Source organism: Misgurnus anguillicaudatus, chromosome 13 (genome assembly GCF_027580225.2).
Source record: "Misgurnus anguillicaudatus chromosome 13, ASM2758022v2, whole genome shotgun sequence".
NCBI classification, from domain to species: Eukaryota; Metazoa; Chordata; class Actinopteri; order Cypriniformes; family Cobitidae; genus Misgurnus; species Misgurnus anguillicaudatus.
Genome location: NC_073349.2, coordinates 4988406 through 5003770, shown reverse-complemented (window position 1 = coordinate 5003770; position 15365 = coordinate 4988406). Strand labels below are relative to the sequence as shown.

General features: G+C 39.3%; 1 protein-coding gene across 6 annotated transcripts in view; it reads left to right on the top strand.

The window, feature by feature from the left end:
• The window catches only part of LOC129430297 (ankyrin repeat and SAM domain-containing protein 1A), a 140620-nt gene that overhangs the window by 95275 nt on the left and 29980 nt on the right, over positions 1–15365 (top strand). For 5 of the 6 annotated variants that reach the window (XM_073874883.1, XM_073874886.1, XM_073874881.1 and 2 more), the window contains 3 exons: positions 4208–4258; positions 8177–8246; positions 12510–12622. In XM_073874883.1, the coding sequence (XP_073730984.1) occupies positions 4208–4258; positions 8177–8246; positions 12510–12622 (234 nt within the window). The remainder of the gene's footprint in view (positions 1–4207; positions 4259–8176; positions 8247–12509; positions 12623–15365) is intronic. The other variant, XM_073874884.1, reaches the window with a different exon arrangement.

Below are 15365 nucleotides of genomic sequence, written 5' to 3'. Positions count from 1 at the left end.
CTTTTAGTATTTTCAGGAGCGGCATGTTTTTGTTTTGTGTTATGTTATTAATTTGTGGTACACAGACACTGAGAAATCTTTTTGATTGCCTTGGATTTTTTATTTTTTTTATTTTTATATATTTTATTGACTTTACTAATTCTATATCAATACTTTAATTTAAAGTTTCATTTTTCTTTTTTCCGTGTTGAAAATCGTATACTATAGCAAATGCTGGGGAATTAGTAAGATTTGTATTTTTTCAGCTAAACTGTAAGAGTGGTTAGTATAGGAAATATATTTAGCATTTGTTGTGCCATAAGTGTTATGCTCTTACCTTCATAAAGCATTCAATTCAGATTTAAAATTAGATGTTTGAATGAATAATGTATGTTTTTGCTGTGTTTGGTTGTAAGGATGTTTTGCTCTTGATGTGAGGATGTGAAGCTCTCTAGTGGTTATATTAGGAGTCTGTCTGAGTTTCAATATGTTTAATAGTGCCAGCCCGGCTCTTTTGTGACTGGTGTTCACCTCACGGTCTTGGTCCTTTTGGCCTTTTGTTCAGTCATGCCAGCTTTAGATGAGTGCTGTGCTGTACCCCAAACACACAATACACACACCGTACACCCTACGCTTGAGCTAGACTTCAGCTGTTGACCTGTGACTCTATGCCACTCTTTGACTCGTCTATTGTGGGAGCTGTTTACCATGATAACACCCTTATAGGCCTCACATCACAATGTCTCTTTCTCTCTGTCTGTCTCTCTCTCTTTCTCTCTGTGTGTGTGTGTGTCTCTCTCTCTCTCTCTGTCTCTCTCTCTCTGTCTCTCTGTCTCTCTCTCTCTCAAAAATCTGACTACAGGCCCCAAGAATCAATAACATTTTGTGTGTTTGTGTGTTTTGTACCCGAGGGGTTCACAGGTTTGAATTTGTCTTCTCCAGCTGTTATCCTGCTGAATTGTGTTTCCAATACTTTGTTAGATGAGCTTGTGTGTGTTTGTGTGTGTGTGGTGTTATTGTTGTTTTAGAACAAGGTTTGCTTTAAGGTCTTGGCATGGAGTCTTATGTATTTAATTATGCATCTTCTGTTGAATCTCTTTGGTGTGAAGTGGTTCATGAATCTCATGTAGTGGTTTTATCATATTAACACACATGGTGTATTCCTAAGGTGTGTAGGTCTGGTTGTTACACAGATGTTTTATTATTATAGACCGTTGAGGTCTTTACTCAGCTAATGCCCCTTGGCCTGCTCCCACTTATAAATAATAAAGTGTGCTATTGATGGCCACACTCACTTTTATAAATAACCAATCAATACAGAGAAAACACCACATGGTTTTCAGATGCTATGGAGGAAGTGTCACTTCTAAGAAATTAACTTTAATAAGAGGCTCTTTTAATTAGTGTGTATATTAGCCAAGTCACAGTGAAATCTTATTGGACTAAAATCCTTCACCAAACATTCTAAGGCTGCGTTCACACGGTACCATAACACGGTTGTCAAATCCGTATTTGAGCCCTTAAGAAGGTTCCGTTCACACGCAGTTCGGTTATATACGGGTTTGACAACCGCATTTTATAACCGACCTCACACCCATAACTTTTCGAGTTTCACAACCGTATTTACAGAGAAGCTGTGGCGTGTGAACGGAATCGCACTGGACATCCAGTTGTCTGTAACGTCATTCGTTGCTCTCTGTGTTAAGATAAAGTAACATTGCATGAAAATGACTGCAAACTACGCAGCAGAATTGCTCCATAAGGTTAATGTGATATTATATTACCTTCATAGACGCCACAGAACATATTACATTACGCATAGAATTGCGTGCAGCCCAGTAAGTGAGATATATAAAGTTTAAACCTTAAAAGTGGACGATTAATATAATGTTAACTGTATAATAAAAGGGATATAAAAACTAGCTGTTTATTTACTCACCTTTTAAATTCAGTGCAGCAATAAAGAAGATATTTTGCAAAAAACAGCATCTGTGATTCATATAATTTAAGGCAAAAGATGCGTCACTTTGAGAGGTCAAAAAGCAGATATATCTAATAAAAAAGCAATCCCCATGACTCCTGGTGACATTTTGGCTGCTTGTGAAACAAATCGGTCGGTTTTTTGCAGGATATTGAGCGTTATTTACAACATTATTAGCGTCCATACACAACCTTGGCAACATATAAAGTGTGCTTTTTACGCTTCCGCTCTATAGGTGGCGCTAAGAGGCTGGTTTTGCCTGCGGTTGGTAAACCATACTCCCTGCGCCACCTACAGAGCGAGAGCGTAAGCGCATTTTCTATTTGGATGCGTTAATAATGCTGTAAATAAAGTTCAATTTCTTGTATTGGATATATCTGCTTTGGTAAAACGTGTAGTTGCTGAAACTGATTTTATGTCCATTCATTTTGGAAATGAAAACTATAGAACCACCCTTGTTTATTTTTCTCTGCACAATGGTAAGCGTTACACAAGCCAGCTGTTTTTGGTAATTACATAAAGTTTTGCCCATTGCATTAATAATACTTTTTTATATTTACGTCCGTCACTATGGTTACAGGCGCCGCGTGCAACTAGCATGCAGGTTTGAGGTCGGTTGCTTGTTCATACAGGAAGTGTTCTATTTGTGTCTTTAATTTGTTGTGTGAACATGACACTTCCAGACTCACACCTGTAAGTAAAGACGGTTGTCTCTCCCGATATTTTTCTTTGCTTTGTGACGACCCAAAATTCACTTCCTAATTTCCGGACACTTTCCATGAGAACGTAATCTGGGGAATTTTGGAAATATTCCAAATTGTAAACTTAACAGAAAATAATGGGAATTTATGATGACTTAAAATTATAAGAAATTGGACAAAACTAAAGTTAAAATAAGCTAAAACAACCAAAAATCAAGATGTTTCTTATTTTTTGGACATTTTAGTAGCAAATACATCTATATAGTCATTACAAGTTGTATTTAATTTTGTTGGAAAAATTGAATGAGGGTGGGGCCTTACAGTATAATGTTGTGGGCAACTAGGGGGCCTTGAAGTGCAAAAGGTTGGGAACCACTGGTTTAGAGTTTTGATTCTGGCCTAAAAGTGTTTAATACGGTGTAATAATGCAGTATTCTTAAGGCTTTCTGATTAAGATCTCAGTCTTTTTCAGACTTCTGTACCCATTCATTACAAAATAAATACATCACAACTTCACATTCATTCTTCATCTTTTTTCTTGCAGTCATGTAATAAGGTCAACATACACACTGATCATATTAACCTCCTTAGACCCGAGTTTGGTTTGGCTTGCATTTCAGATTTCTTCCAGCTATTTGGGATTAGGAAGAAATAATATGATAATAATATGATTTTCTTTGAACATGAAGCAGTGTAATTGTCCGCATTTGTGTACAACAGGTTCCAGTTACACAGAATTAAGTATTGTGGTGCACAAAACAAAAAATGTGATGTCCACATATATGGAGGTTAAAGAAAACTAGTTGAGATAAATATGAGAGATGTCGAAGGGATAAAAGAAGTTTATGTCAAAGTGAAGTTTGTCTGGTGTGTGGTTAAAGTCTTTAGTCTGGTTATCTCTTGAATATCAATTTCTGGACTTTCATTTCTTTCATTTATTTGCACACTTTTGTTGTATTATGTTTTGGTTAGCACATGACCAGTCAGAGGAGGTGTTTTTGGTGTTTATCATTTGCCGATAAATCCAGAGAGAGAATTGTGTTGAGTTTCTTTGCATTCACCACAGACAATACAGAGAGTTGATGTAGGTGTAGTTGTACATCTGATTGATGCATGTATGTAACAGTGTGTGAAACAGTTAGAAACTGACATTCATCAGAAGTGAAAATCATGTGCTACACATTGAAAATGAGATACCTGCTGTGGGAGACGAGAGATGTCAGATATACTTCATGAATTCTTCTGATGCAGTCTGAAATGAAAAGACGTCTTGCAGTTAATCCTTAAATCAACAAAACTCTGAATTTTTGCAGATGTAGCAAAATCAGCTGTAACTTTAGGATCAAAGCCTCTCCACTTTTATTTTTCCAGTCTATTTTTGACAGCCCTACAGTAGGGCGCCAAAATCACCTTTGAACCCACACTTTTTATATTTTGTTCCAGTTGGCTACATTAATATACTATTTTTGCCTGTGTTGAAGACCGAGCATTGATCTCTGTTTAGCAAAAAATAACAATTGAACAAAAGTTGGTTTTCTCACTGCAGAGACAGAGGATTTCTCGCTCTATTCCATGGAGACCGCGGGCCGACCAAAAAGTAAGAAACCGCATACCGTCGTCCAGGCTTTCTGTCGACCTCTGCTGTTCCAATGCTTTAAGTTTGTCAATGTAGATCCTCAAGATTCTCTGCTAAAATCACAGTAATGACGCACACTAAACATGATTATTGATTCAACTTGAACCTGTATGCCATTCTTTCTCTAATGCTCAACACAAAAAGAGATATTTTGAAGAAGCAAGCATATTGTGTGCTCAAGAGCTCCAGAATGAAGACACATTAAACTGCTCCATATGACTTGTGCACTACATTACAAGTGTTTTTTCAGATCAACCAAATCTCTTTGCTTTGTGCATGAATCATATGAAGTAGTTTATTGTGTGTGATCTTTAAAGCTGTGGTCAGAGTTTAATTAATTGTATGAGAAAAGAGCCAGATTCTTCTAAACATCTCATTTTGTGTTTTATTATTTGTTGAAGTGTTGATTTAAATATTGTTCACATGATGTATGGAAACATGAATTGCGTCCTCTTATAGACTGGCGTGGGTTCTCTTATGTGTCCAGTGGTGGATGAATTCAAGCTTTCTCTCTTTGTTTTGTTGATCTTGCTACATTTGATAAGCAATCGTTCAGAAGCTTTCCTCTCACACTGACTTGATCTTTTTTCCTTTACTAACTCTATTATGTTGCAGTACATCTGAAAGCATTTGCATGCATTTCTGCCAGTGTTTACTGTCAGTCATAAAGAGACATTATCTTTCATTTAAACACATTTCTGTGTGTTTCAGTTTTAAATGCATTCGCATTCTCTATATATTATGTACATGCTATGGTGAACAAGGAGCATAAGACGGAGATCTTAAACTCAATGACTTGGATTTAGTCTGTTAATGAATGAATATATTTTTGTAGAAATCTTGACATAAGGCTTTAGTGAACATACAAACAACATACAAATTAATGTACAAAGTCAAATCATAGTTGGAGAAAGTTGTTTAAGAAGTTTTCAGATAAGGCACAACACTATTTTATGGCTTTAAATAATGTTATGAAAGAAATGAACGCTGCAGAACGTACAGCGCGTGATCCCATTACCTTAAGGGGTTGTGCACACCAAAACTTTTACGCCCACGGCTGGCGCATGTTTTCAATTGTTTCCAATGGAAGCTCGGCGTTTTTCAAATAAGCCAGCAGCCTAGTGGTTTTCTTCCGTGCTGAAAACCGGCGCCCGGCGTTTTTTCCGCGCTGAGCGCCGAGAGTATGGGTAAAAATGGGTAAAAAGCTCCACTCGTCAATGTCAGTTCTCACGCGGCCTTCCAATCACAGTGAAGGAGGGGCGGGACAAGTATCACAGCAACCAACCGTCTCACAGCTGACGTATCAGAGCTACCAAAGCGCTGGCACTCAGCTGAAAAACACCTGGCATTCAGTGTTGTCCAGTCGTTTTCAGCCGCTTTTAAAAGTTTTGGTGTGCACAAACCCTAACTCCTTGATTGCCAGCCTTTTTTTGAAAAGTTGGCCGCAAGCATTTTTTTGTGATTTTTACAAACGTTTCACATGATGCCTTCAAGGATAAATTTCTTCTAAAAAAAATATAAACATACAAAAATATCAAATGAAAGAACAGATCCTCGGCTTTCAAACAAACAAACTGGAAAAAAAATTTTCTTCAAAAATTATTTTAAGCAAAAGCTGAAATAAAACCATGTGATGCGCAAAGGGCTTGTTATAGTTGTGCGTAGGTCCTACGGCCTAGCCGCAACGGCGTAGGTTCCGCGTCGGTTTTACTTTATACTTTTGCGCCGTCATCCGTGTCGACGTGCAAACACGTGCGCAGACCGCTGGTAGGCAGTAACCACGCATGTAACCACAGTAGCAGCGCGTCCGTCAAAGAAGAAGCTTGGCAAGTTAACCCACAAAGAAAGAAGGAGCAACTTGTGTATGATTTGAGAAGACCAGCAATGATGGATGCTGATACCTATGACACAGGTTTTTTTTACCTGACGGGGGGGGTTCTGGCGGACCAATCACAGTGCTTGCGATCCGCGTAGAACTGATGCGCTGTTAAATTGTTAGTGATTTTGCGCTGTTAAATTTGTGACGCGCAGTTAAAAATTTAGCGATTTTGCGAGGTGCACGTCAGGCTACGCAGAGCTACGCACAGGCTACGGATAACCTACGCATATGCCTAGAGCTTACGCACAACTATGAATCGGGCTTAAATAGAGGTAAATATATGACGTGAATTTAAGCACAGTTCTTCTAGAAGGTATTTTTTGCATCCGATTTAGAAAAAAATAAGATTTGCACATTTACAAGCGTACTTTTCGGATCACAGATCAGACTACACCACACCTTTCAATACAATTGAAATTTGCATCCGATCGATCTTAATCGTATTGATTAAAGCGTTTACCTGAAGGATTTTCAATACAATTGAGCCATCAATACGATTATAAACAGACCATTTGGATGCATGTAAACTAGGGTTGCTGCGGTGACAGAATTTTTCCACCGGTTAATCAGCGCGTGACAAACCCGTGTGGGAGGGGCTTATAAATGCGCATGCAGACGTGCACGTTTTACTTTCACTTTTGAATTGCGCATCTGTTTAAATGCAGGGCTTGCCTACGCGTATGAATTTGCGTGCAATGCGAGTGCAACAGCTGGTAATTAAGTGCTTGAGTCAGTGTGTGCAGGTAATTCTCACAGAACCCGCCAGTCCCAAGCAGAGCAACCGGCTACTTCTCTGCTTGAATGACGGGTTTATTATTTTTCTTGATGAAAAACACAACAACAAAACGATCTTGCTTATATTAAACATCATATATGTATATTATAACAAAAACGAGTAAGCACGCAGCTTCTGCCATCGTCTGGTCAGTCAGCTCGTCTCGCACACTCTGATAGGAATAAATGAAATCTGACACCTGCTGCTTTGTGACGTGACACGCGTTCAGCTCCGCTGAATTCAGGCAGCAGACACATTCAGTTCTTAGTGTGTTTGCTCTCGCTAACAAAATTAAATGATTTAATTGCAAGAAAATATCAATAAGACGGTGTCGCGGTGGGCAAGTGATCTAACCAGTGAGAGGCTGAAGCACCGGTAATCACCGTTTTACCGACTATCGCGACAAGCCTAATGTAAACGTACCTAGAGTGAGTACCAACTCAGATTCAAGAGTAAACTAGCTTGTTAATGTGCTATTTGAGTTTATTAATATATTATTATCTGTCTTTGGAAAATGGTAGCTTTATACTGCTGGTTTCTCACAGGAGAAACAAACTGATATCTGATTTATTACAGCTTGACATCTTTCTGTATTAACATCAATTTTAAAACTCTCCTTTTAATCAGATCTTAGGAACTACAGTAAAATGAAATAATAAAAAAAGTTTATATTACTTGAGGATGATATCCTGTTTGATTTAAATGATTGGTTGATATCATCACATGACCTCCGAACTCTGTGTCTCTTCAGCAGGATTTTGTCTCATGTAGTTCTTTAATGACTGTGCTTTTATTAAAGAACATAATGTGTTTTCTTGTTCTTCTGCATGTTTAAGGTGTCATGTTGTTTATGTTTCATGGGATGTTTAGACGGTGTGCTTTATGCTAGGCGGTGTCATCTTCACTTTTTGCATGGGTAACCAGGGGGTGGTGATATAACACTTATGGAGATGTGATTTGGATTGAATCAGAGCTGGTATATATACTGTATGTATATATCATCATTACATGGTCCAAGCTTTCAGACATCTCTTTGGGCAGACTGCAATAAATGTATAATCTTGTGTTTAATGGATGGTGAGCTTCCTGTGGAGGGCGAGTCCTGATGCTCACAGCAATATAAGGAATGGAAAAGTCTAACGTGAATGAATTGGCTTTCACAAACGGTTTACTGTGTGGTCTGAAGGTGATTATTATTTCACAATGGTTTGTTTATCTTTTACAGATTGAGAAGATCATGACTCTGATAGGGGCTGGCATTGATTTCTCTAAAGAGCAGGACTGCCCTGTTTCAGGTATGAGCTATTCATAACATTTTCATATAAATGTATAGTTTTGTTTATGAAAATCTTTCCAGTATATTCTTTCTACACTTGTAATTAGTTTCTGAGCTCATGTATATGATGGCAGGGTCATGGTTAACACACATATGCTATTTATACATTGAGTCATGTGTCTAGCTGCCAACACTTTCTAATCCTAATCTTTACACTTTTTTTGTCTTATAAAGGCAAGCTTATTTTATTAAGATAATCAATTTTATAATAAGTCTCATGACCGTGTCCTTGTGAATGTTATATTGAAATGAGGTGCATTGCATGGGCTGTTTTATGAGAGGATACCTGACTGAGCAGTCCAGCACTGAAACACTATAATCTCTTGATGGGAAAGAGGAGGATGAAGGCCAGAAGGGTTACATTAGTAAATGAAGGAGATGGAGTTGGCTGGCCGTTTAAATGGAGAATGAGAAATCCCAGTGTGCCGCTGAAGGACAAGGGGACACTTGAGAGTTAAATCAATGGATGCTGAGATGCTTGAAGATTCAGCTGTGGTGATGCTTGACCTCGATCTGTATGGACACGGCTCGGTTATTGACCAGGACCAAATAAACCATCACTGTATCGCCTGCTTCTTAAAAGCTCCTGGTCCTCAGTTATCCCTCACTAAAGCATCGAGTTTACTAAAGTGGTTTATATGTCTGTAAGGGCTCTGTGTACACCTGCTGGACTCACTGACACATATAAGTTCAAAGTCACGCAATGCTCCTTGTGATCTCATTTCCTGTTTTGTCAGGCTCATAGCTGACTCTGCATTTTTTTTTATTAGTGACGCTATCATTATTAGCATTGCTAATATATGAGGTTAGAGATAAATCCTCAGTTATTAGACATTAGCTTGTAACTTATTTGAGCTGTGCATTTGAACAGCATCAAATCATAGGAGCTTCAGATGAAGGTCTTTAATTTGGGCTGGTTAACAGTAACCTAGTGTTGGGCAATATGATATGTGAGATCATCCTATTTTCAGCCTGTGAGATCGACAATACACGATAGTATCGGTGGGTGGTGCAATAGTTTACTCATTTATTTATTTTTTACTCATTTATGACAAGCCACTAGATTTGTGGACAAAAAGGAAGCTGATTTAATCTAAGGGCAGCTGGCAACACTGTCACGACCATAACCTCCTTAAAACTGATGTCGTTAATCGTAGCGCATCATTAATGCACAGGCGCTGTGAAATTTTCAGTGTGCCAGGTAGTGGGAATAACACACTTGCTGGTTTTAAACCCCTGCACGCATGACAACTTCCCTAGTGCCAGAAAATTTCAGAACCGCAGGTATTACAAGTTCAGGTGCAAAAAGGAGTCAATGCTACGTGCGTTCAGGTCCGAGCAAGAGTCCAAGACACGTGCATTACAAGTTCAGGTGCAAGAAGTAGTCCATGCACATTACAAGTTCAGGTGCAAGGAGTCCATGCTATGTGCGATCAGGTCTGAGCAAGAGTTCAAGACACATGTTACAAGTTCAGGTGTCGCATGCATTCAGGTCCGAGCAAGAGTCCCAAGATGCGCACATTACAAGTTCAGGTGCAAGGAGTCCATGCTACCTGCGATCAGGTCCGAGCAAGAGCCCAAGACATGGGCGTTACAAGTTCAGGTGCAAGGAGTCCATGCTACATGCGATCAGGTCTGAGCAAGAGTCCAAGACACACACATTACAAGTTCAGGTGCAAGAAGGAGTCCATGCTACCTGCGATCAGGTCCGAGCAAGAGTCCAAGACACGGGTGTTACAGGTCCGAGCAAGAGTCCAAGACACACACGTTACAAGTTCAGGTGCCGCACGCATTCAGGTTCGAGCAAGAGTCTCAAGATGTGTGCATTACAAGTTCAGGTGCAAGGAGGAGTCCATGCTACCTGTGATCAGGTCTGAGCAAGAGTCCAAGACACGGGCATTACAAGTCCGAGCAAGAGTCCAAGACACGGGCGTTACAAGTTCAGGTGCAAGGAGTCCATGCCGCACACATTCAGGTCCAAGCAAGAGTCCAAGATGCATTACGCATTGCAAGTTCAGGTGCAAGGAGGACACCATGCGCAGTCAAGTCCAAGCAAGAGTCCAAGATGCGCACATTACAAGTTCAGGTGCAAGAAGGTGTCCATGCCGCACACATTTAGGTCCGAGCAAGAGTCCAAGAGGGGCGCATTAGAAGTTCAGGTCCAAGCAGGATTCCGTGCCACACGCATTACAAGCTCTTTCGCCAAAGTAAAGCTCACAAACCCTCTAATGTGAGGAAAAGAATGCTATGTGCATGTTAAACAGGGTAATACTGTATAATCTGTCATTTAATTTCTTATTTTGAGGTTTAAGTTATATCTATAGTACATTTGAATATCAAACTCTTGCAACCGTATTGCTAGCAGAGTTTTTTTGGTTTTCTTTCTTGTCTGTTTGGGGACGGATGCTAAAATATTAAGATGCGTGAGTGTCAGGGGAATTAGATGAAGAACTGCCCTGCAGATCAGCAATAAACCCAGACCTACAGCCTCAGGTCTAGAAGCATATGTCTCAGTGTTTGTGCTGTTGACTTTGCACCTCTTTTCTTTTCTTAAAAGCAGAATGAGTGTGACGTTGGTTTAAATAATAGGAAGATGAAGAGAAATGATCCCGATTGGGTCAATGAACAGGACAAAAGCTGAATGAGTCAATGGACAGCATGCCTGCAGTTTCATTTGGGTAAAGAGAGAGAGAGCAATCGAGCGAGTAAGAGAGAGTGAGGGAGGGAGGGGAGAGCCAGAGGGAGGGAGGCAAAGCGAGAGAGCTGCAGAGAAGATTTGACACCGTCCGGTTGAACGAGGAGACCGCACCTTTAGTGATGGAGGGATAACTGCTCCTGAAACATTCCTCAGCGCTATTTAATAAAGTGTGTCGTCCAGTGAGTCACGGTGGAGGAACGGCTGACATCTCTCTGACCTTGCTTTACTAAACCAGCGAGTATCACGATGACCGTGATGTCTGGAGGAACTACTCGAATTGTAATGATGAACTGATATGCATGAAGTAACACCGCTTGGATTTCTACTGAATCTTGACTTTTTTTGCTTTGTAAGGAAGTCTTGTAGTTTAGTTAATAGAGAGTCACAGATTAAGTGGAATGACTCATGCTGACAGGGTGTAAGGGATTTCGCTTAGATTTGCTTTTATTCTTTTCCAGTTTTTATAGAGTTGCTGATGCATATATTTGCTTTCATATGTTTTGATATTAATATCAGTTTATGAATGTAATTTAGTTAATGTAAAGGTTTAGTGGAGCTAAGAACTTTTTTCTTTTGCCTATAAACAGCAGTTGAGTATATTTGCTTATTTTGTCTTTTTCTTTGTGATATTTTTATCACACAACTGTGCACATTTGAGCTTGAAGAGTCACTGATTGTTTTGAACAATGCAACTCATGTAATCCTGTCTGGCTTTTAAGTTCTCATAGAGATTGGATTAGAAGTTAATTCACATAATGCGAAGATGAAGAGCAGATACTCATGATATAGCTCTACATTAGTTTAGTTTCTCTCAGGAGATTTTCAGCACTTTGTAGTGAATAGTTAATGACTCGGCATCAGTTTTGAGCACACGTACACTTTCTGTCATTGGTAGAGTTGCATAGACAGCAAAGGCCTCAGGTTTATTTCTTCACCTACATCCATATGGAGACATCAGGATCAACATCAGCATCTGTGCGGAGATGAATCTACAAGCTCACATCTTCTGAATCTCTTCTGGATTTCGGGAATTGAGTTTATTTCTTCACAGATATTTTTGCCTGGAATACTCATGTGTGGATTATATTCATGCTGTTTCATCTTTTTCACTTTTTGAATTTTAATATCCAAACTTTTAATTCATTGAGTGTTTCTGGACTCATTGACAGTTTCGCATTGCTCATTTGTACAACTGCTAAAAGCAAACTTATCTGGAATGGGAATTGCTTTACGGACAATAAAAGATCATGTTGTGTATAAAACTGTGACTCATACCAACACTGTGCCCATTTTCACCACAGACAGTCTTTACATTTGGATTCATTCTTATTAAGCGTGGTTTAGCTCCTGCTGCGGGAGCGACCACACCTTTGATCGGGACACTGTCACCTCTGCCGTCCTGGTGTTTCTGTTCCCGGCACTGCTGGCCGAAGATGATGTGGCAATGCCACGTCTCTTCCACCGAGTGCCGATGTTACCGTCTCAATGGTTTCTCGTTGCTCAAACGCCTTCCTGTATCTGCAGGTGGATCGGGGCGGCTTCTGGATCAGCCGGTTGGTGATTGGTTGGAACATATAGGTCTTCCACAGTATGAGAGCAAACTGCTGCTCAACGGCTTTGATGACCTGCGATTTATGGTGAGTTTCTAGTTTTTATCTCCTTTTTATAAATCAAACACTAAAGGGGGTTATACACCGGCCCCCCAGCTCAGCGTCGAGTCGCGTCTAGGACAACTCGGGGGTATCGTAAACCGGAAATGCACATTAAATAGCGCGAGCTTCATCAGATAGCGTCTACTTCAAAATGCAAAATATACGTTAGCAGCCAATGTTAATCGTTAATGATTTGGGACAAATATGATGTTATTTAATGTTAAACTATGTGTGGCGCGAGGGATTTGAGCAACTTCCTAGTCACAGCTGGGCGGCGCGGACAGGCGGCGCCGGTGTGGGTATACTCATAGAAAACAATGTGTTCGATTTTTTTTTAGAACGGCGCGGCGCTGAGCTGCGCAGCCGGTGAGCGATCCCCTTAACGCACCTTTAACCTGTCTGTATGACCTGGTATTATTGGCCAACATCTTAAGTAACCGATTATAAAATGTTATGTTGCGACATAGTATTTAAAGGTGCTGTAGAATGTAAAACTGCATAGATGAACAATAAGAGTTCTGTACATGGTAATGATATATCATGAGCCTCAAGCACGATTGTTTCCTGCTTATGTAAACCTTGTGCATGCAAAATACCTTCTATGTAGAAATCAGAGAACAGATTATTTCAATGCATTCTTTGGCACCTTTAAACTTTTGATATACTTGTATGTCCTTTTATACTGTTTGCTGTTTTTCCAAACCACTAAAGCAACACATCATCCTACACGCTCAGAAAAAGGGTTTGTCTTCTGTAACATCATCCGTACCGTCAGCATTTTTCTAATCCAAAGTGACAGAAAATGAGTGGTCAGGCACTCAATGATAAGTTGTTAACAGTACGGATGTTGTTATTGGATTGGAGGTGAAGGGAGTTTAATAACGGTAGACAGTGAGACTCTACTTAATAAACCGAACTTTAAATAGTTTAGAGAATGAAACTACACTACATTTGTGAAGGTGACTATATCAAAACACAACACATTTAACAGTGCCTGTGAAAATATTGATTCTTTCAATTAAGTTTGGCAATACAACCACGAAGGTTGCCACAGTGTTTTGTTGATGGTTGTTTCGTAGGCTCTTGCAGATTGATATGTAGGAACTCCCACAAATAAACCATCCAGTGTTATTATCAGTGTTAGTTTAATTTGTATGACCTGTAGCCGGACTAAAAAAGAAGTGTAATGCTTGGTGGTTTTTAACATGTATAAAGGATTGATGGTGTTGTGGTGGTGAGGGTTGTGTTGCCAATTACATATAGAGATTAGTCAGGTTTAGCTTTTTATTCTTATTTCTATTCTAACTTAAGATTAAATTTTTTATTCTGCACCCTTTTACTTTTATTTGCACTAGTCCTGCTTTGACAATACAAATGTACAGTTTTTGTCAAAGCACACACAAATGTGTTATTAAGAATGAAGCTTTCTAGTCAAGCTGGGTACTGATAGTGTTGTTGTTTGTGAATGGGCTGTGTCATCACTCCATATGTCCTTATATTTAAGGTTAAGTAAGAGAAGCTTATATTTACAGTTTTATCATCATTATTATATCACTTGATGTTCAGAAAGTAAAAATACAAATAGCCAGTTTAGGATTCAATTCAATTCAATTTTATTTATATACAGCGCTTGTCACAATAGTTAATTGTTTCAAAGCAGCTTTACATTAATAGATGTATGAAACCGAGAAAAACGAGCATAGTAATAATGTAACGTATACAGTAAAGTAGTAAGTTAAGCCAAAGGTGGCGGACTCTCCAGGGGTTAAAAAAAAACCCCTAGGAGAAAAACTAGTCCTAGTGGCTAGTCCAGGGGGAAAACTCCTAGGAGGGAAAAAACCCTTGAGAGAGATACATATATATTTATATATACAAATACTATAAATATATAGTATAAATATATAGGACAAACACTCATGCATTTATTAGACAAGCTTTCAAGTGTTTGTCTGTGCAGATGTTTTATACAGGAAATAACCTGACCTTTCAGAGCATTGGTTGGTGTAGACCTATTGAGCTATGGTTATTTTTCTTCTTTCTCCCCTCATTAATTTGTCTGGCAATATTTTTATGACTATATAGTTCCAATAAGCTACAGTAAGGAAAGAAGCTTCAGATGAACTTCATGGTATCGTTCTTATAGATACTGGAGATCAGTCTCTCTGCTGAATACTGATTATCTGAATGCATTTCAGGATCTGTACTGATTTATGTATTGTGTGAAGGATTAATAAATCTTAGCTTACCCGTACAGCTGTACTCTGATTGTTCTAGTGGAGTGTGGAGAGATCTGAATTCAGCTTACACCTTAAAGGGGTCATAGTGTGAAAATCAGACTTTTTCCATGTTTAAGCGTTATAGTTGGGTCCCCAGTGCTTCTATCAACCTACAGTAGATAATGTGAGAAAGATCAACCCAGTAACTTTGTTTGGGTAAGCCATTTACTGCAAGCATGTAAAAAATCTGGTCGTTCAGATTTTGCCTGTTTTGTGAGGTAGGTAGCAAGGTGAATTATAACAATACCGCCCCTTTATCTGTACTATCCAACCACAGCCTTGCCATTTAAGTGCAGAGAGTAAGAGGGAGAAAAGAAGGACTTGACAGTAGGGGTGTTACAATTACCCTTGCAAATGCGCGTTTTCTCAATGAATGAATTTGAATGAATTACGGTGAAATCCAGGCACATCCGAACGCCAGGGGGCGCTCCCATGCAGAAACTCCCTTTGTG